Raw genomic sequence first — 24,234 nt, 5'->3', positions numbered from 1 at the left:
CTCCAGCCATTGCCTCGAGCTCGTCCTCCCCAGTTAAGGTAGCACCGACCTCCTGCGATGAGAACACATAGAAAGCTAAGGATACCTTCTTCTCATACACGTCTTGCCACTCGATCCCAGCGAAGAACTTGTGCTGCATTATCTCCTTGGCGTCATCAGGCCCTCCACCTAACCTAAAGACACACACGCACACACAGACACACACACTGACTCAGTGCCTTGCACTACTTTACCTATAGTTAAGAGCCATTCGTTTTCAGGCTGCCATAGCACTTCATTTATTGAATGACCATTGTTACAAGCAAGGTGTTTTGAGGTTGTACTTTCAATCAATCAAATGTATTTATAAAGCCCTTTTCACATCAGCCGATGTCACAAAGTGCTATACAGAGTGGAGGACAGCTTTAGCACGTATTGGTCGTTAGCACGTAGGGCGCTCCGATTGGTGTTACCTTAGTCAGTGTTACAACTGTGCTGGTTGCCATCTCGTTAGTGGGAAGGCGTTTCATCTGTGCTGGCTCAGGTGCTATTTAAGAGTGTCTGGCCCAGCGCTCCAGTTGTCTTGAGAGATGTGGAGGGTCAACACCTTTATTTGGCTCTCCTTATTTGATTTCTAGAAAAACATGAATTTGTCTGATTTCCCTGATCTAATTTTGCTCCACCTTTTTTGTTTGCTTCCTATCTTTAAGTTTGGTGTAAGATGTTCTTTTTGCCTCTTCTTGGGCAAATTTAGTGGACGTCTTTTAGGTTCCAGTTGTTATTGCTCCTAAACCCCCCGTTTCGTTTTGGTTGTTGGTCAGTGACTCTTTGTTAGTTCCCCTTCTGTTTAGCACCATTTTTGGTTTTCTTGCTTGGGTATGTAACGCCACCACATACACATGCAGAAACATACTTCACACACACCCCTGTCTTACCTCTGCTTGGGGTCCTTCTTGAGCAGGCCAGAGAGCAGGGACTTTCCCTCGGGCCCCAGGGTTCTAGGGAAGCGGATCTCCTCCATCAGGATCAGCTCAAACAGCTTCTCATGGTCCTGGTTGTAGAAGGGCAGCCGACCGCACATCATCTCATACATGACCACACCCAGACCCCACCAGTCCACAGCACGACCGTAGTCATTGTCCTCCAGCACCTGTGTATTAGGAAAGGGGGAGGTAGAACATGAGTGTCATGTACAGGTGGCTAGTAGATCCTCTGGAAGGGCTTTCAAACCCTTAACTTCTATGTTAGTGGTTCTGATTCACTGATGATAGCTTTCTATCAGTGGAAGAACCGGGTTGATGGGTAGGTGTTTACCTCGGGGGCCAGGTACTCTGGCGTTCCACAGAAGGTCTTCATGGTGGCCCCGTCCTTGATGCCCTCCTTACACAGGCCAAAGTCTGTGATCTTGATGTGGCCGTCTTTGTCCAGCATCAGGTTTTCCAGCTACAGTAGAGAGAGAGTTAGGGAGGTTCCAATAAGAACACATATTTTTATTGTCCATTGCGAAACGTTTTCCGACTCCTTAACTTACCTTCAGGTCCCGGTAAACCACGTTCTTCTCCGAGTGGAGGTAGTCCAGCGCCGACACGATCTCCGCTCCGTAGAACCGGGCCCTCTCCTCGGAGAACACACGGTCTCGTGATAGGTGAAAGAACAGCTAGGTGGAAGGAGATGGCGATTGTGTCAATTACATTGTCACGACTTCTGCCCGAAGTCGGTTCCTCTCCTTGTTTGGGCGATGTTCGGCGGTCGACGTCACCGGCCTTCAAGTCATCACCGATCCATTTTTCATGTTTCATTTGTTTTGTCTTGTTTTCACACTCACTTTCCCTCTGTTTCCCCCCCGTCCTTGTTCGTTGTATGTATTGGTGCCAGGTATGTTATGGTGCGGCGGGTTTTTACCCACTTTTTTTTATTTTGTATGTTGGTTTTCGGAGTTTGTTAGCATTTATTAAATAACTCTGTTTATACCAATTTCATTCTCCTGCGCCTGACTTCCCTGCCACCAGAACGCACCCAATTGCATACATTTAGGGTCACATAAATCCAACCTATTTCCCCTCACCCTTACCGGTATTAAGTTCACTCCCATCAATTATCTTACATGTAGATTAAGGAACCATGTCTGTTCTATTTATTACAGTTAATCTGCAAGGTCCAGAGTATTTCACCTCACTGATAAGACCTATACCCCCGGTAAAATGCAACACAGTACTCACCTCTCCTCCATTGGCATACTCCATGACGAAACACAAGCGGTCAGGCGTCTGGAAGGAGTACTTCAGACCCTTAATGGTAAGGAGAAGGAAAACATTTAAGAAACACAATGCTACCCATTTATATTAGGAAAACAGTAAACAGAGGGAACACATTTGCTGATGCACACCAATGGAATGGTCTCTCACCGTTAAGAAGGGGTGTTTGGAGTTCTGCAGTACTCTGTTTTCAGTGAGCGTGTGAGCTACTTCATCCTAGAAAATAGTAAGGAGATGAGCATGATCCAAGTAAAGGAAATACCAGTATGTGCAGACACAAACTGAGACAAAGACACACGCATACACTCGTCTACTCACTTTCGCCACAATCACTTCTTTCTTGAGGATTTTCATAGCGTAGTATTTTCCTGTGGCTTTTTCCTTCACCAGGATAACCTTCCCAAAAGTGCCTTTTCCCAAGAGCTTGAGGTATTCAAAGTCGGGCATAGTCTAGGAGTTGAGAACAGAGTTGGATTAACTTTATTTGACCATATCTAAAACCCTGCTGCTGGTATTTGTCTTGTATTAAAGTAACACAAAATGCTAAGTAGAAAGGGTTAGGGCTAGGGTTGGGTGTACGCACCACTTTAAGTTTTGGTTTGGTGAGGTACATCTCCATGTCCATGGGGTCTGGCGAGGAGTCCATCCTCTCCTCCTCCTGTTTCTGCAACCCATCAGCCACCTCCTGGATGGCCTTCGTCCACTGCTCCCTAAGGATGGAAGGAACCAGAGGGGGATGACTCTACGGGCTCTATTTTCGGCTGGTGCTAAGGAAGCGCAAGTGTCAAATGAACATTAGTTTGCAATTTCGTCAAGTAAAAACGGACGCACTTTCATTTCCCCCGCCTTAGACAGGTAAATTACCAAACCTGGCCTCACATCAACTCGCTTGCGCTGAGGTGGGAGGGGTGGAAATAATAAGCCAATTTTGGTAAGCAAAAAAAATAAAATTAAAATTCAGTCAGTGAAACTAGAGATATTTAAGGCCAACCAAAATCTGGTCTTAGCACTAACTCAATTGGTTACTGGCATTTTGCCAGCGGAGGCACAAACAGTAGCCTTACATTAGTGTACATTACTAATGTTTTATTCAAATATCAGAGCAGCAAAACAGTCACAGAACTTCCCCTTTTATATTTATTCTGGACATTCTTTTTTTTCAGCTTCTGTGAAAAGTTTGGACTCATTATGTGTGATGCGCATGAAAGGTGTCTGTAACTGTAGGAAGCCTGTTTAGGAACATCAAGTTATTGAAAAAAATCTTCCATTTTCCTCTGCCGGACCAAACTGTCAAATTGTGGGAGATCTGATCGCTGTCCGTGGTGCTTAATCCGCTTGTAGGCTATATTTGCCCATTTGTTTACCTTTCACGTGGCAAAGCATATCAACGGCAATGATAGGCTATAGCTATATATACACATTACATGTCAAAAGTTTGGACAAGCCTACTCATTCAAGGCTTTTAACTAATTTTTTTACCATTTTCTACATTGTAGAATATTAGCGAAGACCTCAAAACTATGAAATAACACATATGGAATCATGTAGTAACCAAAAAAAGTGTTAAACAAGTCAAAATATATTTGAGATTCTTCAAAGTAGCCACCCTTCGATTTGATGACAGCTTTGCACACTCTTGGCATTCTCTCAACCAGCTTCATGAAGAATGCTTTTCCAACAGTCTTGAAGGAGTTTCCACATATCCTGAGCACTTGTTCGCTGCTTTTCATTCCCTCTGTTGTCCATCTCATTCCAAACCATCTCAATTTGGTTGAGGTCAGGTGATTGTGGAGGCCAGGTCATCTGATGCAGCACTCCATCACTCCTTGGTCAAAAAGCCTTTACATATCCTGAAGGTGTGTTGGGTCATTGTCATTTTGAAAAATAAATGATAGTCCCACTAAGCTCAAACTAGATGGGATGACATTTCGCTGCAGAATGCTGTGGTAGCCATGCTGGTTAAGTTTGCCTTGAATTCTAAATAAATCACAGACAGTGTCACCCGCAAAGCACACCCACACCATCACAACCAACTGCTCCATGTCATCACAAATGGGAACCACACATGCAGAGATCATCTGTTCACCTACTCTGCGTCTCACAAATACACGGCAGTTGGAAGCAAAAATCTCAAATTTGGACTCATCAGACCAAAGGACAGATTTCCACCTGTTTAGTGTCTATTGCTCATGTTTCTTGGCCCAAGCAAGTCTCTTCTTATTATTGGTGTCCTTTAGTAGTGGTTTCTTTGCAACAATTCGACCGTGAAGGCCTGATTCACAGTCTCCTCTGAACAGCTGATGTTGAGATGTGTCTGTTACTTGAACTCTGTGAAGCATTTATTTGGACTGCAATTTCTGAGGCTGGTAACTCTAATGAACCTATCCTCAGCAGAGGTAACTCTGGGTCTTTGTTTCCTGTGGCGGTCCTCATGAGAGCCAGTTTCATCAGAGCGCTCAATGGTTTTTGCAACTGCACTTGAAGAAACTTTCAAAGTTCTTGAAATGTTCAGCATTGACTGACCTTCAAGTCTTAAAGTAATGATGGACTGTCATTTTACTTTGCTTATTCAAGCTGTTCTTGCCTAATATGGACTTGGTCTTTTACCAAATAGGGCTATCTTCTGTATACCAACCCTACCTTATCACAACACAACTGATTGGCTCAAAGGTATTAAAGAAATAAATTCCACAAATTAACTTTTCACAAGGCACACCTGTTAATTGAAATGCATTCCAGGTGACTACCTCATGAAGCTGGTTGAGAGAATGCCAAGAGTGTGCAAAGCTGTCATCAAGGAAAAGGGTGGCTACTTCGAAGAACCTCAAATATAAAATATATTTTGATATTCTTTGACACTTTTTTGGTTACTACATGATTCCATACATGTTAATTCATAGTTTTGAGGTCTTCACTATTTGGGAGCAGTATTACAGTGAGTGGACATTCCCACTTTCTCCTTACAGTTTATCTTCTTCCAGCTCCTATGAAAAGTTTGGATGTGTGTAAAACCCTCCATAGTCTACGTCGTCTTAGGCCTAATATCATATGCCCATGTGGAAGAATGATTGTGCCTGTAACTGTATTTAGACAGCCTTTTTAAAACAAGTTGTTGTTTTTTGTTAAAAATGTTTTATTAGAATTATTCACTGTCTTTTTAGGTCTCATCAATAATGAATTTAATATGTTTGGCATGTCCATGGCTCAGACATAATGCATTTTACTGTAGGCCTATTTCAGTGTGAATCCATTTTGAAGCCGTGCAATTTCTTATGCTCAACATATTTAGAAAATATGGGATAGGCCTACATTTTTTTTCTTTTTTTCTGTAGGCTATTTAACAAACTAGGCTACAACAGACTAACACTCGAATTGGAGTTGTGAAAACACAATATGTAAAATCCTTTACATACACAACTTGAAGCAACCACATATTTAGCCATGGAGCACATTCTGGTTGGCCAGCCAGGGATCAAGCCTAGACACACCCCAAGTTACTTATCAATCAAAACCCAGCCCTTTCGCGACACCGTCAGCTACTGTGCCCATAATTCTGGTTCTGAAAATAGCTAAAGTACTTCGGACACACCCCTGACCCACCCACCATACATCCATACACCTCCACCCTGATGCCAGATCGGTGCAGTTGGGGTAAAGGAGGGAAGTCGAGGAAGCACGTGTGTAACCTACCTCTCCTCGGGGCTATCCACGTGGAAGGTGCGCTCTATGACAGTGGTCCACTGCAGGCAGCGGATGATGAATGTGTTGGGCTTAGGGCGCTCTGTTTTCATCAGCTGACATTCTGCTGGTCATAAGGAAGAAGAAAGAGGGAGGGAGAGAAAGACAGGGAGCGAGCGAGCGAGAGATATGTCATGCAGTCAAGTGAAACATCAGGGATGCACAGAGTGTAGTGCAAGGCTAGAACAAAAATGTGGAACCTCGGAGGAACTCGAGGACCAGAGTTGAGAAACACTGCACAATTATTTTGTCAAATGTTGTGGTTAGGGCAGAGAGTGTCATAGGGTTGCCTTACGTGCTACTGAGAAGTTATTGAGTGGCGTCTCCAGTTGGTCGATGTCTTGCGGTCGCTCCTTGTAGCCAATGAACGTACCGTCGCTCTTCAGCAAGAAATACCTGGGTCTCCAAGTCTTTATGTACTCTCCTGAGAGAGCAAAAGAGAGAGACACAGAGAGTGAGCGAGTGCATATACTCTGTCATCCTTGGAAAGTGCAATCCTAGAAGAGCATTAACAACACAGCGCTATTGCGGACCCTAGGGTGAGCTAGTAATGATAGCACCTTAGACAAGTGTGTGAGAAAGACAGATTCTCTCACAGTCTGGTTGACCGCAAACTGAGGCCTTTCTCCTGGTGGTTTCAGAGAAAACGGAACTTCTCTCATTTGGCCTTTTCCTTCTGCTTTTTATGTATTTGTATTATTGCTTGTTTATCTCCTCTTTACACATTATGGTGTGTGTTGCCAACCTGTACTGTAGCTTTAAGACAGGTAGCTAGTAAACACGGGGTCTCACCCAGTTTTTTTATTTTTATAACTGTGGCTAGAGGTACTTCTGGTAATCAACAACCAGATTCTAGAAAACAGGAAGTGACACACTAACAGCATGGGTAAACACCACAGTTAGAAAAGAACAAACCCCAATCAGATCTAATGTCAGTGCTGCTGCTGCTGACTCATTTGTTAACCGCTCAAAGGAGGTGCGATGAGATCAGAATCCTCGGAAAATAGTTTTATTTTCACACGCACACACTGCAATGGCATGCCTAATGAATAAAGCAGCGGAGTGTGTGCATGCTACCGAGCCTGTGCACGTTTTCGTGTGTGCATGCATGTGGCATGGACCGGATGGTGTTTTCACATAGCCAACAGCTGCAGGTGCACAGGATGCTCCCGGGGCAAAGAATGAGCTAATGAACAAGCTGTTAACTTATAAAGTCAATCCATCTCTGTCTATTAAGTGTTGTTGCATGGTGCCTGTCTAGACTCACACACCAATGCCACTCATCTCCAACCCATTTCTTTACAAACAGCACATAACCCTGAAAACATGTTTGAAGGTGCATGTGTTAAGTGGGTGAGCCTATGATAATGTACTGTGCAGTGTGCTGCTAAATAGATACTCTAAGGACAGTGATTTCTAGTGACAGAACTGGACAGGTGAAAGCAATCCATCCATACACCTCCACCCTAATGCCAGATCGGTGCAGTTGGGGTAAAGGAGGGAAGTCGAGGAAGACGCAGTAGAAAATTGAGATGCACACTAATAATGCACAAATGATGGAGAGCTACCCAGGCAGGCAGGAGGTTCAGTTTATTGGGATCCTCATTAGCTACTACGCAGCAACTACTCATCCTGGGATCCACAAAACGTACAAATACATGACAAAGTACAGAACAGTAATAGACAAGAACGGGTACAGTGAAGAAAGCCATAGTGACATGTCTGGTGGGGTAGGTACTGTATGTCTGTTTGAAGTGTATGCAAATAGATTATGCATGTGATTAGGCATTTTCAACACACAATTACTTCTTAAAAAATAGTAGTCAGTCAATTTCTCAACCATGAAAGACTATCAAGCATGTATTAGATCATCAATGTAATTGTCTGCATCATTTATAATCCTATAAATATTACATTTTTTATATATAGAGTTCCTCTGTGGAGATGGGAGAACCTTCCAGAAGGACAACCGCCTCTGCAGCACTCCACCAATCAGGTTTTTATGGTAGAGTGGCCAGACGGAAGCCACTCCTCAGTAAAAAGGCACATGACAGCATGCTTGGAGTTTGCCAAAAGGCACCTAAAGACTCTCAGACCACGAGAAACAAGATTCTCTGGTCTGATGAAACCAAGATTGAACTATTTGGCCTGACTGCCAAGTGTCACATCTGGAGGAAACATGGCACCATCCCTACAGTTATGCATGGTGGAGGTAGCATCGGACTGTGGGGATGTGTTTCAGTGGCAGGGACTGGGAGACTAGTCAGGATCGAGGCAAAGATGAACAGAGCAAAGTACAGAGATTGTTGATGAAAACCTGCTCTCAGACTGGTGTGAAGGTTCACCTTCCAACAGGACAATGACCCAACACTGTACATACAGTGCCTTGCGAAAGTATTCGGCCCCCTTGAACTTTGCGACCTTTTGCCACATTTCAGGCTTCAAACATAAAGATATAAAACTGTATTTTTTTGTGAAGAATCAACAACAAGTGGTACACAATCACGTGGAACGACATTTATTGGATATTTCAAACTTTTTTAACAAATCAAAAACTGAAAAATTGGGCATGCAAAATTATTCAGCCCCATTACTTTCAGTGCAGAAAACTCTCCAGAAGATCAGTGAGGATCTCTGAATGATCCAATGTTGACCTAAATGACTAATTATGATAAATACAATCCACCTGTGTGTAATCAAGTCTCTGTATAAATGCACCTGCACTGTGATAGTCTCAGAGGTCCGTTAAAAGCGCAGAGAGCATCATGAAGAACAAGGAACACACCAGGCAGGTCCGAGATACTGTTGTGAAGAAGTTTAAAGCCGGATTTGGATACAAAAATATTTCCCAAGCTTTAAACATCCCAAGGAGCACTGTGGAAGCGATAATATTGAAATGGAAGGAGTATCAGACCACTGCAAATCTACCAAGACCTGGCCGTCCCTCTAAACTTTCAGCTCATACAAGGAGAAGACTGATCAGAGATGCAGCCAAGAGGCCCATGATCACTCTGGATGAACTGCAGAGATCTACAGCTGAGGTGGGAGACTCTGTCCATAGGACAACAATCAGTCGTATATTGCACAAATCTGGCCTTTATGGAAGAGTGGCAAGAAGAAAGCCATTTCTTAAAGATATCCATAAAAAGTGTTGTGTAAAGTTTGCCACAAGCCACCTGGGAGACACACCAAACATGTGGAAGAAGGTGCTCTGGTCAGATGAAACCAAAATTGAACTTTTTGGCAACAATGCAAAACGTTATGTTTGGCGTAAAAGCAACACAGCTCATCACCCTGAACACACCATCCCCACTGTCAAACATGGTGGTGGCAGCATCATGGTTTGGGCCTGCTTTTCCTCAGCAGGGACAGGGAAGATCGTTAAAATTGATGGGAAGACGGATGGAGCCAAATACAGGACCATTCTGGAATAAAACCTGATGGAGTCTGCAAAAGACCTGAGACTGGGACAGAGATTTGTCTTCCAACAAGACAATGATCCAAAACAAAAAAGGCCACTATAAAATGTACAGTTTTGTCACACAACACAATGCCAGAGATGTCTCAAGTTGAGGGAGTGTGCAATTGACATGCTGACTGCAGGAATGTCCAGCAGTGCTGCTGCCAGATAATTGAAAGTGAATTTCTCTACCATAAGCAGCCTCCAACGTTTTAGAGAATTTGGCACAACTGAAGAATTTCTGCACAAACTGTCAGAAACGGTCTCATGGAAGCTCACCTGCGTGCACATTGCACTCACCAGGGTCTTGACCTGACTGCAGTTCGGTTTCTTAACTGACTTCAGTGAGGCAAATGCTCACCTCCACTGGCACGGTGAAGTGTGATCTTCACGGATGAATTCCGGGTTTCAACTTTTTCGGGCAGATGGCGTCGTGTGGGCGAGCGGTTTGCTGATGGAAACGTTGTGAACAGAGTGCCCCATGGTGGCGGTGGGGTTATGGCATGGGCAGGCATAAGCTAAGGACAACCAACACAATTGCATTTTATCGATGGCCATTTGAATCCGCACAGAGATATCATGATGAGATCCTGAGGCCCATTCATCCACCACCATCACCTCAAGTTTCAGCATGATAATGCATGGCCCCATGTCGCAAGGATCTGTACACAATTCATGGAAGCTGAAAATGTCCCAGTTCTTCCATGGCCCGCATACTCACCAGACATGTCACACATTGAGGATGTTTGCGATGCTCTGGATCGACAGCGTGTTCCAGTTCCCGCCAATATCTAAAAACATTGCACAGGCCACAATCAACAGCCTGATCAACTCTATGTGAAGGAGATGTGTCACGCTGCATGAGGCAAATGGTGGTCACACCAGATACTGACTGGTTTTCTGATACAAGCCCCTACTTTTCTTCTTCTCTAAAGTATCTGTGACCAACAGATGCATATTTGTATTCCCAATCATGTGAAATCCATAGATTATGGCCTAATGAATTTATTTAATTTGACTGATTTCCTTATATGAACTGTAACCCTGTAAAATCTTTGAAATTATTGTATGTTGTATTTATATTTTCATTCAGTATATGTTATATCCTTGTATTTCTACTGTTGTATCAAAGGTGCTGTCAGCCTCAGAAAAGGCTAATATATACATTTGATCTTAGATTAGCAAATTATTCATCTCATGAGGCTACACATATTTATATGAGCTAACTTTAATCCTTTCTGGGGTAGCTAATATAAAACTGAACTCAATGATAAATAGGTTGGAGTTCTAATAATTCTATTTATGATAATTAACTAAAGGAATTCATCGATTTTTGAGGAGATTATGTTAAGCAGATGCCTGGTTTAGCTCGGCTACTGGAATGGGTCCCATGTGTAGCTGGTGTAGAGAGTCAGGCACAGGACAGCAGATATGAGTAATCAAAGTACTTTTACTCAAAATGTCAAATACACGTAGACCATGACAGAATGAAAATACAATCAAAAACAAAAAACAAACAAAAACCCATGGGGGAACAGAGGGTTAAATAATGAACAAGTAATAGTGGGATTGAAGTCAGGTGTGTAAAACAAAGACAAAACAAATGGAAAATGAAAAGTGGATCGGCGGCGGCTAGAAGGCCGGTAACTTCGACCGCCGAACGCCGCCTGAACAAGGAGAGGGAAGAAGTCATTACAGCTGCAGCACGGTGCTCTATTCTTCGTTCCACTTCTGGACTGCTGGTCGCTTCTGATTGGGGTGTTGTCCTGTAAGCATGGGGGTAGTGGGATGCGGGGGGGTGCTGTCCAATCTGGAAGGGGCCCAATGGTGCAGGGTGGAGCTGGATTCTCTGCCCGCGGCCTGACGGTGCAGGGTGGTGTTGGCCACTCTGGATTGGGCCCAATGGTGCTGAGTGGAGCTGGATTCTCTGCCCGCAGCCCGATGGTGCAGGGTGGTGTTGGCCACTCTGGATGGTGCCCGATGGTGCAGAATGGAGCTGGATTCTCTGCCCGCGGCCCGATGGTGCAGGGTGGTGTTGGCCGCTCTGGATGGGACCCGATGGTGCTGGATGGAGCTGGATTCTCTGCCCGCAGCCCGATGGTGCAGGGTGGTGTTGGCCACTCTGGATGGTGCCCGATGGTGCAGAATGGAGCTGGATTCTCTGCCCGTGGCCGGATGGTGCAGGGTGGAGCTGGATTCTCTTGATGGGGCCCGATGGTGCAGGGTGGTGCTAGCTTTTCTGGATGGGGTCCAATGGTGCAGGGTGGAGCTGGTTTCTCTAGATGGGGCCCAATGGTGCAGGGTGGTGCTGGTTTCTCTGGGTGGGGCCCGATGGTGCAGGGTGGTGCTGGTTTCTCTGGGTGGGGGCTGGTGGTGCAGGGTGGTGCTTGTTTCTCTGGGTGGGGGCTGGTGGTGCAGGGTGGTGCTTGTTTCTCTGGGTGGTCTTGATCTTGGAGGATATATGGCAAAGTTCCTCTTATTTTTGGTTTTTGGTTTGTTCCAAAGCAGTTTCTTTCAGTTTTCTAGCAAACAAATTGACACCCTGTTGATCAAGTGTACTAGGTTGTACATCAGCTGGGGGTGAATGTCACAGTGGTTCGCTCGGTAAACATTGTCAAAGAGAGCACAGCCTATAGCCAGCTCAGCATTGTTGCTCTGAATAAATGTGGAAGGGCACATCTCCACGTAACAGGGTGGACACAGTGATTTTGTGTTAGTTAATCCATCCAACTCTGGCTGCCACTTGCTGCATTGCAGGATCTACATGTTTTCTCATTGCCATCAAATCACTAGTAGCTGTGTGAATTATAATACGTTTGACCCCATGTAATGTGTTGCTTGACAGACTGACATGCCAGTAGTGCTGAACTTTTAGTGCTTTTTAAGGTCGGTTCGGTTTCAGTTCAATCATTAAAAGAACAATCACGGTTTATGCAATTTGTTTTAAACATTAAATTAATTATGAAATAATTCAATTTAAATTATTAGTGCTTTTTCATGGAAATAACAAAGCCAAAAATTGTGAACATTCAACTGCCAAAACCTTGAAAATATTCCATTGTCTCGGTCAGGGCCACATAGAAAAGAAGGAAATTACTATTAAATAAAATATATTTCAATTGTGTATATTACTTAGTTTTATTTTATGACTTTATAATTTTTCATTCCTTAAAGTAATCATCTCATCTCTGCTCAGGCACTAACAGCCAGCCAGCCAACCATCTAACATCATCTCTGTTCTCCCCATACTATACTGTCTTTAGTCATCCTATTTAGCTAGGCTAGCCTGCCTAAGTATGCTGCAGAATCAAATCAAATCAAATTTTATTTGTCACATACGCATGGTTAGCAGATGTTAATACGAGTGTAGCGAAATGCTTGTGCTTCTAGATTCAACAATGCAGTAATAACCAACGAGTAATCTAACCTAACAATTTCACAACAACTACCTTATACACATAAGTATAAAAGGATGACGAATATGTACATAAAGATATATGAATGAGTGATGGTACAGAACGGCATAGGCAAGATGCAGTAGATAGTATTGAGTACAGTATATACATATGAGATGACTAATATAGGGTATGTAAACAAAGTGGCATAGTTTAAAGTGGCTAGTGATACATGTATTACATAAAGATGCAGTAGATGATATAGAGTGCAGTACTGTATATACATATGAGATGAGTAATGTAGGGTATGTAAACAAATAAAAGTGGCATTGTTTAAAGTGGCTAGTGATACATGTATTACATGAAGATTTCAAGATGCAGTAGATGGTATAGAGTACAGTATATACATATGAGATGAGTAATGTAGGGTATGTAAACATTATATTAAGAGGCATTGTTTAAAGTGGCTAGTGATACATTTTTTACATCAATTTTTCCAATATTAAAGTGACTGGAGTTGAGTCAGTATGTTGGCAGCAGCCACTCAATGTTAGTGGTGGCTGTTTAACAATCTGATGGCCTTGAGATAGAAGCTGTTTTTCAGTCTCTCGGTCCCTGCGTTGATACACCTGTACTAACCTCGCCTTCTGGATGATAGCGGGGTGAACAGTCAGTGGCTTGGGTGGTTGTTGTCCTTGATGATCTTTATGGCCTTCCTGTGACATCGTGTGGTGTAGGTGTTCTGGAGGGCAGGTAGTTTGCCCCCGGTGATGCGCTGTGCAGACTTCAATACCCTCTGGAGAGCCTTGCGGTTGTGGGCGGAGCAGTTGCCCTACCAGGCGGTGATGCAGCCCGACAGGCTGCTCTCGATTGTGCATCTGTAGAAGTTTGTAAGTGCTTTTGGTGACAAGCCGAATTTCTTCAGCCTCCTGAGGTTGAAGAGGCGCTGCTGCAAACGTGATGATTGAGTTGGAGGCGTGCATGGCCACGCAGTCGTTGGTGAACAGGGAGTACGGGAGAGGGCTCAGTCATTTAATGAACTCTCTATCCCTTCCTCTCATCGTTGTGTTGTCTACATTCCTCTCATGTGCCGGCGTATGTGGTGTGTGTGTGTATCTAACCTAAAGTAGCCTAAAGTAGGAGGCGTAAAAGTGTATCCATCTGTGTCCGAGCCAAAATAGAACAGGCACAATGGATTATGGTTAGTGTGGTTAATTGCCACGTTTATTTGCTGAACTTGGTTGCTGAACTTGGTTGCTCAAGTAAAACAGCTCCCTTCAGCCCAGCTTCCCATATAGTTCTTGACTTAATTTATCTTGTGAATGATTTGATTTCCCTCCAGAGAAACGGCGCATTGGGCTCACAAAAAAACCTAAATGGAACTCAAGTAATTGATCAGACGTCGGTCAATTGGCTGTTTAATAACCGGAAAAAAAACATTTGGTTAATCACTAACCACTAAATGCTCGGGAAAAGCAGTTTCTCTGAGAAATGTGTCATTGGAGTCACAAAATAAAAGCCATAGGGTGCTCTGACTGTGTGCTGCTGTTGTGGGCTGTGGTGTCTGGAGTGATGTTCTTTGGAGTGGAGTAGGGGGTGACCACAGATGGCCTTTCCTTGTCTCTCTCTCCTGAGGGTCCCAGCATGGCTCCGCTGGCACTCTGGGACTGGGATGTGAGGATCTAAGGGAGGTCTGGTCAGACCTATCTGACGAGGGGAATGTGCTGGTGTGGGTAGTGAGGAGTTACACTGGGTCTGGTTACCCAACTCTTGTGCTGAGTGTCTGAAATCTGGGAGGTCCACTATGAGAAGCTGTGGTACTGCTGATGAGGGGATGTGAAGGTGTGGTAGTAAGGGTTGTGGTAGGCCCCAGTTGTTCTCTCATAGGGTGGATGGCGCTATAGCAATTCTATGACTGCTGACATAAGTCAACAGTGGCTGAGCATAGTGGTGCAGTGACAGGGAAGATAAGAGATACCAGTGCAGTCTGGGATAGGAGGAGGATGTGGTTTCAAAGGAACTGTGTGGCTTATAATAAGAATCCACTTCCTCCTGTACCTCCCCCACACATACACACTCGGAAACACACACCCACACACACTCGCTCTGATACATGCCCACTCGGGGACACACACCCACACACACACACACACACACACACAAAGGCCTAATCTAATTCAGCTCAGCCTACAGTGTGGTAAACAGGCCCCTCGAATAGGCAGTTTCTTCTAAACGAGGCAAACACTGTACACTATTGTGTTGTATGCATGTGAATAGCTACAACAGCAGCAACTCAAACTAAGCACCACCACCTTTATTGGGGGAGTGATCATCCATGTATGTGTATGTATATATACAGTGGGGAGAACAAGTATGTAATAACCTGCAAAATCGGCAGTGTTTCCTACTTACAAAGCATGTAGAGGTCTGTCATTTTTATCATAGGTATACTTCAACTGTGAGAGACGGAATCTAAAACAAAAATCCAGAAAATCACATTGAATGTTTTTTAAGTAATTAATTTGCATTTTATTGCATGACATAAGTATTTGATACATCAGAAAAGCAGAACTTAATATTTGTTTGCAATTATACAGAAACCTTTGTTTGCACTTAAAGAGATCATGCGTTTCCTGTAGTTCTTGACCAGGTTTGCACACACGGCAGCAGGGATTTTAGCCCACTCCTCCATACAGACCTTCTCCAGATCCTTCAGGTTTCGGGGCTGTCGCTGGGCAATACAGACTTTCAGCTCCCTCCAAAGATTTACCAATTGGGTTCAGGTCTGGAGACTGGCTAGGCCACTCCAGGACCTTGAGATGCTTCATACGGAGTTTTGGGTCGTTGTCATGCTGGAAGACCCAGCCACGATCCATCTTCAATGCTCTTACTGAGGGAAGGAGGTTGTTGGCCAAGATCTCGCGAAACATGGCCCCATCCATCCTCCCCTCAATACTACGATGCAGTCGTCCTTTCCCCTTTGCAAAAAAGCATCCCCAAAGAATGATGTTTCCACCTCCATGCTTCACGGTTGGGATGGTGTTCTTGGGGTTGTACTCATCCTTCATCTTCCTCCAAACACAGCGAGTGGAGTTTAGACCAAAAAGCTCTATTTCTGTCTCATCAGATCACATGACCTTTTCCCATCCCTCCTCTGGATCATCCAGATGGTCATGGACATGCGATGGCTTGAGCAGGGGGACCTTGCGTGTGCTGCAGGATTTTAATCCATGAAGGTGTAATGTGTTACTAATGGTTTTCTTTGAGACTGTGGTCCCAGCTCTCTTCAGGTCATTGACCAGGTCCTGCCATGTAGTTCTGGGCGGATCCCTCACCTTCCTCGTGAACATTGATGCCCCACAAGGTGAGATCTTGTATGGAGACCCAGACTAAGGGTGATTGACCGTCATCTTGAACGTCTTCCATTTTCTAATAATTGCACCAACAGTTGATGCCTTCTCACCAAGCTGCTTGCTTATTGTCCTGTAGCCCATCCCAGCCTTGTGCAGGTCTACAATTTCATCCCTGATGTCATTACACAGCTCTCCGGTCTTGGCCATTGTGGAGAGGTTGGAGTCTGTTTGATTGAGTGTGTGGACAGGTGTCTTTTATACAGGTAACGAGTTCAAACAGGTGCAGTTAATACAGGTAATGAGTGGAGAATAGTAGGGCGTCTTAAAGAAAAACTAACAGGTCTGTAAGAACCGGAATTCTTACTGGTTGGTAAGAATACTTAATACTTCAAATACTTATGTCATGCAATAAAGTGCAAATTAATTACTTAAAAATCACACAATGTGATTTTCTGGATTTTTGTTTTAGATTCCGTCTCTCACAGTTGAAGTGTACCTATGATAAAAATGACAGACCTCTACATGCTTTGTAAGTAGGAAAACCTGCAAAATCGGCAGTGTATCAAATACTTGTTATCCCCCACTGTATATATATATATATATATATATATCACTGTGAAAAGAGTATGCCATGCAAATTGCTTGTGAGGGTAGACAGTTCCTATCTATACTTTGAGATAGACAAGTGGGTCAAAACATCAGTCAGATATCATACCTGTCTCTGAACTCTTCCTTTCAAGCACAAGCACAGACAACCGAGTGCGCCCGTCGTCTTCTGGTCAGCGGTCCCATTTGCAAGCAAATATGAACCTTATGCTAGGCCTCGGTAACACAGCAATGTGGTACAGTAAGTGCTGTGTGTATCCCTTTGATAACTCACCACACATTTCTCATCCATATGTAAGTGTTAAGAGGAGCCACCACTACCAGTATGTCTCTGCCTTGCAGCCACTCCTCAATATGCCTCACCTGAACCCGTAGTGTGCTCAACCACACTGGGTCTGAGGAGGCTTTTGGTAAGGAAGGTACTGGTTGGCCTGGCTGACACATGACCACCCTCTCCCCAACCTACAAATCCTCTGCACCAACTGTAACTGCCAATCTCCACAGACTGATCTCGGTGTACCCGTCTCCTCTGCAACGTTTGCGAACGGAATGCTTTGATCAGGCAAGAGTGGCACACCATCGCAAGCCACATAGCCACAGGCTAAAGGGTGTGGCTACTTTGCCATATCAGGAACCAACCAGCTGCCAGGACACTAAATAGTATTTAGGCTGAGGATGGGATTTAAGAATAAGCCTTTCCAGTTGTGAATTTTGAGTCCAGGAGTCACATCCAAACCACATTTTTCTCCTACCTCGTGTATGACTCATTTGCTTGGAATCAGAGGACTCCGAGCCATGCTGAGATATTGGCAAAAAAAGGGAAAGGTAGATGCGTTCCAGGGAGTCCAGATGTTTTCCTCAGAGCTTTCCAATGGTTGACTAACACCTTGGTTGGAGCCCCTGCCGTGTTTCTATGTGAAGAGTCCCATGGAGGTCGTCCTAGCATCCATCCTTGGCTTTGATTATCCCTGGAACAGTGGGAAAGTCCAAACTCGGTCTGCAGTGATGCCTTCAGTAATCGCTTAAACCCAAGTAGTTGACCCACTTCACGCTAAAATACAGCCCTATCTGATGAAAGCAAGAAACCTGGCATAATCGGGTCATTCAGGCTACATTTATATACCTTGCTTCCATTACATACAAACCAGTTCAGCATATTGTCAACCATACAGAGGAGACATGATGCACATTGGCATGTTTAAATTAGGTGACTGGCATATAGTGCTTTAATGAGCATGACCCTCCTAAACTAAAGTTGATGTATAAAGTTTGAGAGTGACAGTTGGGCAAAGCATGAGCATTTTTTAAATGCACCCCGAGCTGAAAGAGCCTTACAGCACCACCCTGCAGCCTTCATGGTTTCCCATGGGTGATGTCACCATGGCCACATCGAGAGAGAAAAAACATCTCCCCCCAAATCCCTTGTGGGCAAAACAGGCTTGCCGCCACACTAAGCGGCACAAATCCAGCGTCGGCTGCCTTCCTTTTGAACAGGGCCCAGAGCCATTCCGGGTGGTGTCTGTCTGCATAGCTGAACTGGGATGACCCCCAAACTCCTAGACACGGCGCTACACTGTCCGACTGTCCGAGGCTGGAGGGAGGGAGGAGGGAGGATTCTCCCGTAATAACCCATTGGCCTTGCAAACTCCTCGACCGTCCAACTTCCACAGAGTGTGTAGGAGTCTTACTGCTGCTGTCGCCCTCCACCACACCCTTATCCCTACTCCATTGCAGAAGGTTAAGTTGTGCCTCTGTGATTGAAAAAGGGTGTTGTACACAACCCAATAACAGAATTCACTCGGAAATATCCCGTGTAGGCAATTAGAGGATTTCATATGTGAAAACAAACATAAGTGGCTGAAACCATCGTTTGTCATTGTCAGTCATTCTCTGAACTCCTTCATTTTGCAATCCGTTCTTCCCCGTGGCTACAGCTGTGTCGAGGTGAGGCGGCGTGCGCTGGCGACAGTTCAGTCATACAGTGGGGGGGTGTCATCCTCTTTGTTTATAGAACACAGAAAGGGTCAAAGGTGAAGCAGGTGCAAGTGGAAAACATGCACAAGGTTTGGCTTGGGTCACAGCAGAGACCCAGAGTTCAACCTACACACAGACTAATCCAAAACAATAGAAAAGGTTGAAAAACAACCCTTTGAAGTTAATAGTGCATTTCTATCCAGAAAAGGGCAAATATTTTGTTTCACCCACCCAAGTCCTGATATAACCTCTACTAGTGTGTGTGCACTAACAGATTTGTCATGAGGATGTATTCACAGGCCTTAGGTGTCAGTAACAAGCATTTTATGGACCATGAACATTCGTAGAGGCCATTAAATACTTCAGAACAGTAAACATTCTTATAGAGGACCATAGAAATTGATTGCATCACTTGCATTGGTGACCTGGTTATCTATGAATGGAGCTGAAACAACAGGAAGCAATCTCAGGAATTTGTGAGACGACTTTATCTGCCCATTTAGGTCAAAAAACAACAGGTTGGCTAATTGAAAAAGATGCAAAAATTACCAGAAAAATCTACAAAGAAATCTACACTTATTTCATATCAAAACAGGGGAAGAATCAATGGAAGATTGTGTGATTTCCATAGCCTTAGTTAAGAGGGTGGGGGAGATTGAGGGAATATGTATTTACCTCGTTTGTGAAGCCACCCCTCCTTCACAATGACTACTTCGCCCATGGTGGTCTGCGGAGGAATGGGGGTAAGGGGCAGGTTCTGTCCACTGAGGGAGTCCCACAGAAGGAGAGGACACGCTGGTCCCCTTCAATCAAATCAGAAGCGGTCTAGTGCTGGGGAAGGTTTCAGACAGCACTGGTTACCTATTGGAGTAAGACAAAAGAGACAGGCTGGATTTGAACTAGGACACCCTATTGCACATTTGTCAATGCTGCATATACAGTGGGGCAAAAAAGTATTTAGTCAGACACCAATTGTGCAAGTTCTCCCACTTAAAAAGGTGAGAGAGGCCTGTAATTTTCATCATAGGTACACTTCAACTATGACAGACAAAATGAGAAAAAAAATCCAGAAAATCACATTGTAGGATTTTTAATGAATTTATTTGCAAGTGATGGTGGAAAATAAGTATTTGGTCACCTACAAACAAGCAAGATTTCTGGCTCTCACAGACCTGTAACTTCCTCTTTAAGAGGCTCCTCTGTCCTCCACTCGTTACCTGTATTAATGGCATCTGTTTGAACTTGTTATCAGTATAAAAGACACCTGTCCACAACCTCAAACAGTCACACTCCAAACTCCACAATGGCCAAGACCAAAGAGCTGTCAAAGGACACAAGAAACAAAATTGTAGACCTGCACCAGGCTGGGAAGACTGAATCTGCAATAGGTAAGCAGCTTGGTTTGAAAAAAATCAACTGTGGGAGCAATTATTAGGAAATGGAAGACATACAAGACCACTGATAATCTCCCTCGATCTGGGGCTCCACGCAAGATCTCACCCCATGGGGTCAAAATAATCACAAGAACAGGGAGAACAAATCCCAGAACCACACGGGGGGACCTAGTGAATGACCTGCAGAGAGCTGGGACCAAAGTAACAAAGCCTACCATCAGTAACACACTACGCCGCCAGGGACTCAAATCCTGCAGTGCCAGACGTGTCCCCCTGCTTAAGCCAGTACATGTCCAGGCCTGTCTGAAGTTTGCTAGAGAGCATTTGGATGATCCAGAAGAAGAGTGGGAGAATGTCATATGGTCAGATGAAACCAAAATAGAACTTTTTGGTAAAAACTCAACTCATCGTGTTTGGAGGACAAAGAATGCTGACTTGCATCCAAAAAACACCATACCTACTGTGAAGCATGGGGGTGGAAACATTCTGTGTTGGGGCTGTTTTTCTGCAAAGGGACCAGGACGACTGATCCGTGTAAAGGAAATAATGAATAGGGCCATGTATCGTGAGATTCCATCAGCAAGGGCACTGAAGATGAAATGTGGCTGGGTTTTTCAGCATGACAATGATCCCAAACACACCGCCCGGGCAACGAAGGAGTGGCTTCGTAAGAAGCATTTCAAGGTCCTGGAGTGGCCTTGCCAGTCTCCAGATCTCAATCCCATAGAAAATCTTTGGAGGGAGTTGAAAGTCCGTGTTGCCCAGCAACAGCCCCAAAACATCACTGCTCTAGAGGAGATATGTATGGAGGAATGGGCCAAAATACCAGCAACAGTGTGTGAAAACCTTGTGAAGACTTACAGAAAACCTTTGACCTCTGTCATTGCCAACAAAGGGTATATAACAAGTATTGAGATAAACTTTTGTTATTGACCAAAAACGTATTTTCCACCATAATTTGCAAATACACAAATATGTGTATATATGTGTATATATGTATATATATATATATATATATATATATATATATATATATATATATATATATATATGTATATATGTATATATATATGTATATATATATGTATATATATATATATATATATATATATATATATATATGTATATATATATATATATATATATATATATATATACATATATATACATATATATATACGTATATATATATACGTATATATATATATATATATATATACGTATATATATATATGTATATATATATATATATATATATATATGTATATATATATATATATATATATATATGTATATATACATATATATGTATATACATATATATATATATATATATATATATATACGTATATATATATATATATATATATATACGTATATACGTATATATATATATATATATATATATATATATATATATATATATATATATATATATATATATATATATATATATATACATATATACACATATACATATATATATATACATATATATATATACATATATATATATATACATATATATATATACATATATATATATACATATATATATATACATATATATATATACATATATATATATACATATATATATATACATATATATATATACATATATATATATACATATATATACATATATATACATATATATATATGTATACATATATATACATATATATACGTATATACGTATATACGTATATACGTATGTATGTATGTATGTATGTATGTATGTATGTACGTATGTATGTATGTATGTATGTATGTATGTATGTATGTATGTATGTATATATATATATATATATATATATATATATATATATATATATATATATATATATATATATATATATATATATATATATATATATATATATATATATATATCCATAAAAATGATGCCAGCTTTTTCATGATTTCGAATGACTAAGAAAAGCTGCCTGCCTGTCTGTCTCATCCCGACACGTTCATTACTATGGGACAGCTTGAGATCGAATGTCAGAGAGCCAGACAGCTAGGTTTATACAAACCTCCGCTGTAGAAAAAAAAATGTTAGTCTAAAAATAAAATGTGAGATTACGTATTTTTATAGTGGAGATCAAGTTTACAAATTGCCTGGCAGTCAGATGGAACAGAAAAGACACCGGCTGAAATGCAGTTTTAATCAATCAGCATTAGAAACACACGTTGTATGAAATTAAATTATAATCAAGGTGGTTCACAGGTTGGGTGTTCTGATGTTGGACCAAAATAAATCAGGTATATTCAAGGAATTAGGGAAATTGGTAGGCCTAATAATTCTAATATTGTACTATAACTACACTATGATCACCATGATTAATATTAGTGCTAGGCTAAAAAATAAAGAGAACCGTTGCTGAGCCTTGCAGAGCTTTATTTGTCCTAATCCTCTGGTTGTTGAAATCCTGCCCCATGACTGCAACCCAATGATATTATATTAAATGACACCCCTGTTCATCAGAATGATATGACTAGCCATGAAAAGAGCTTATAAATGCATTGGCAGAATATCTGTACGATATAGAGAGGGGTTAATGCAGGTTCACATGATTTAATATGGCTTCAACAGACAGCAGGTGCTGTCTAGCACAGCAATATGCCAAGTGTTTCTACTGCTACTGTCAAACTCTGTATGGAAATGGATGCATTCCAAATATACATTTTCTGCACGTCTATACAAATTACAGGATGGTTATAGCATGTTGATGTGGTTGTGCTGAGATGGTAAAGATGTCATCCAATGACTTCAAGTCCATTTCATGTCTGTTTGTTTTGGGCTTCTGAACAGTTCACTATGGGCATCTGTTATTTTTATCCTAGGTTGGGATACGCCCACACCATTCTGTAGTTGGGATACGCCCACACCATTCTGTAGTTGGGATACGCCCACACCATTCTGCTGTTGGGATACGCCCACACCATTCTGCTGTTGGGATACGCCCACACCATTCTGCTGTTGGGATACGCCCACACCATTCTGCTGTTGGGATACGCCCACACCATTCTGCTGTTGGGATACGCCCACACCATTCTGTTGTTGGGATACGCCCACACCATTCTGTTGTTGGGATACGCCCACACCCTTCTGTTGTTGGGATACGCCCACACTATTCCAACACGGAAAAGCTGTTTTTAACATACATATTTCCCAAAATGTTGGTAAGGAAAACTATTTCACTCATATAAGTCAAACTTCATAGAAATCTGGAAACAAAGGACAATTACTTTAATAATTTGTATTAATAGTCATTTCTTATCAAGAGGGGAAAATAAAACATCCCTGAACTGTCCACATCTAAAATGTGTAACTTAATCAAGCAAACATGAGATCGATGGATCTGCAGGTTTACTCTTGTAGGTTTTTGGTTGCAAGCAAGGCTGCTTAAAGGCTGTCATCTCCCATTGGTAGAGTTTGAAGAAATCCTGTACTATTGCAAGGTGGTTGCAATTGGCCAGTCAAATCTAACTAGTTAGGCTACCCCACAGTAACAACAACAAAAGGTGAATTGCAAAATATTAGAAATCTACACGTTATTATCTATCCCTGGTAGGGCTTCAATCTGTGCTGTACAAAGGGGCAAGCCAAGGGTCAAGAGGTTGTGTGTATGCAATGTCGTGTCATGAGTTGCCTGTAGGAGAGAGCGAACAAACCCGGAGGGGTTCACCAGGAGGTCATACGCAGCTCCCAGAGAGGCATGTTTCGTCTGCGTTGAGGCAAATATGAAGTTAGAGACCTTGCAGTGACCTTTTTTGCTTGCTGCCTTGCAGTACATGGAGCCCTACTGTCAAACCACACTCATGTTGCACAGCACAGAAAGAATGCTGACAGGACTAAGCAGAGGTTAAGGTGAGGAAGCCAGGAAGGGGGAGATTGCGAGACAGTGTTTTTTCAGTGATTAGACTTTGTGGGGAACTGTCCGTCAACATAAAACGCACATTTCCATAGGATGTACAAACTCAGCGAGCCACACTATAGGTCAGACTACATCCGTTGTGATGTTTTAAGGCACATTGAAGACATATGTAGTCTTCAACAAATCAGACAGGCCC

General features: G+C 42.7%; 1 protein-coding gene across 4 annotated transcripts in view; it reads right to left on the bottom strand.

The window, feature by feature from the left end:
* Positions 1-24,234, bottom strand: part of LOC123990831 (RAC-alpha serine/threonine-protein kinase) — a 40,232-nt gene that overhangs the window by 5,134 nt on the left and 10,864 nt on the right. For 3 of the 4 annotated variants that reach the window (XM_046291717.1, XM_046291716.1, XM_046291718.1), the window contains 11 exons: positions 19,436-19,621; positions 6,268-6,396; positions 5,925-6,039; positions 2,818-2,944; positions 2,553-2,684; positions 2,385-2,450; positions 2,199-2,267; positions 1,511-1,636; positions 1,294-1,422; positions 915-1,129; positions 86-173 (listed from right to left, as the gene is read on the bottom strand). In XM_046291717.1, the coding sequence (XP_046147673.1) occupies positions 86-173; positions 915-1,129; positions 1,294-1,422; positions 1,511-1,636; positions 2,199-2,267; positions 2,385-2,450; positions 2,553-2,684; positions 2,818-2,944; positions 5,925-6,039; positions 6,268-6,396; positions 19,436-19,481 (1,242 nt within the window). In that variant the 5' untranslated portion in view covers positions 19,482-19,621. The remainder of the gene's footprint in view (positions 1-85; positions 174-914; positions 1,130-1,293; positions 1,423-1,510; positions 1,637-2,198; positions 2,268-2,384; positions 2,451-2,552; positions 2,685-2,817; positions 2,945-5,924; positions 6,040-6,267; positions 6,397-19,435; positions 19,622-24,234) is intronic. The other variant, XM_046291719.1, reaches the window with a different exon arrangement.

Source organism: Oncorhynchus gorbuscha, linkage group LG12, assembly GCF_021184085.1.
Source record: "Oncorhynchus gorbuscha isolate QuinsamMale2020 ecotype Even-year linkage group LG12, OgorEven_v1.0, whole genome shotgun sequence".
NCBI lineage: Eukaryota > Metazoa > Chordata > Actinopteri > Salmoniformes > Salmonidae > Oncorhynchus > Oncorhynchus gorbuscha.
This window is presented reverse-complemented; position numbering and strand designations above follow the sequence as displayed.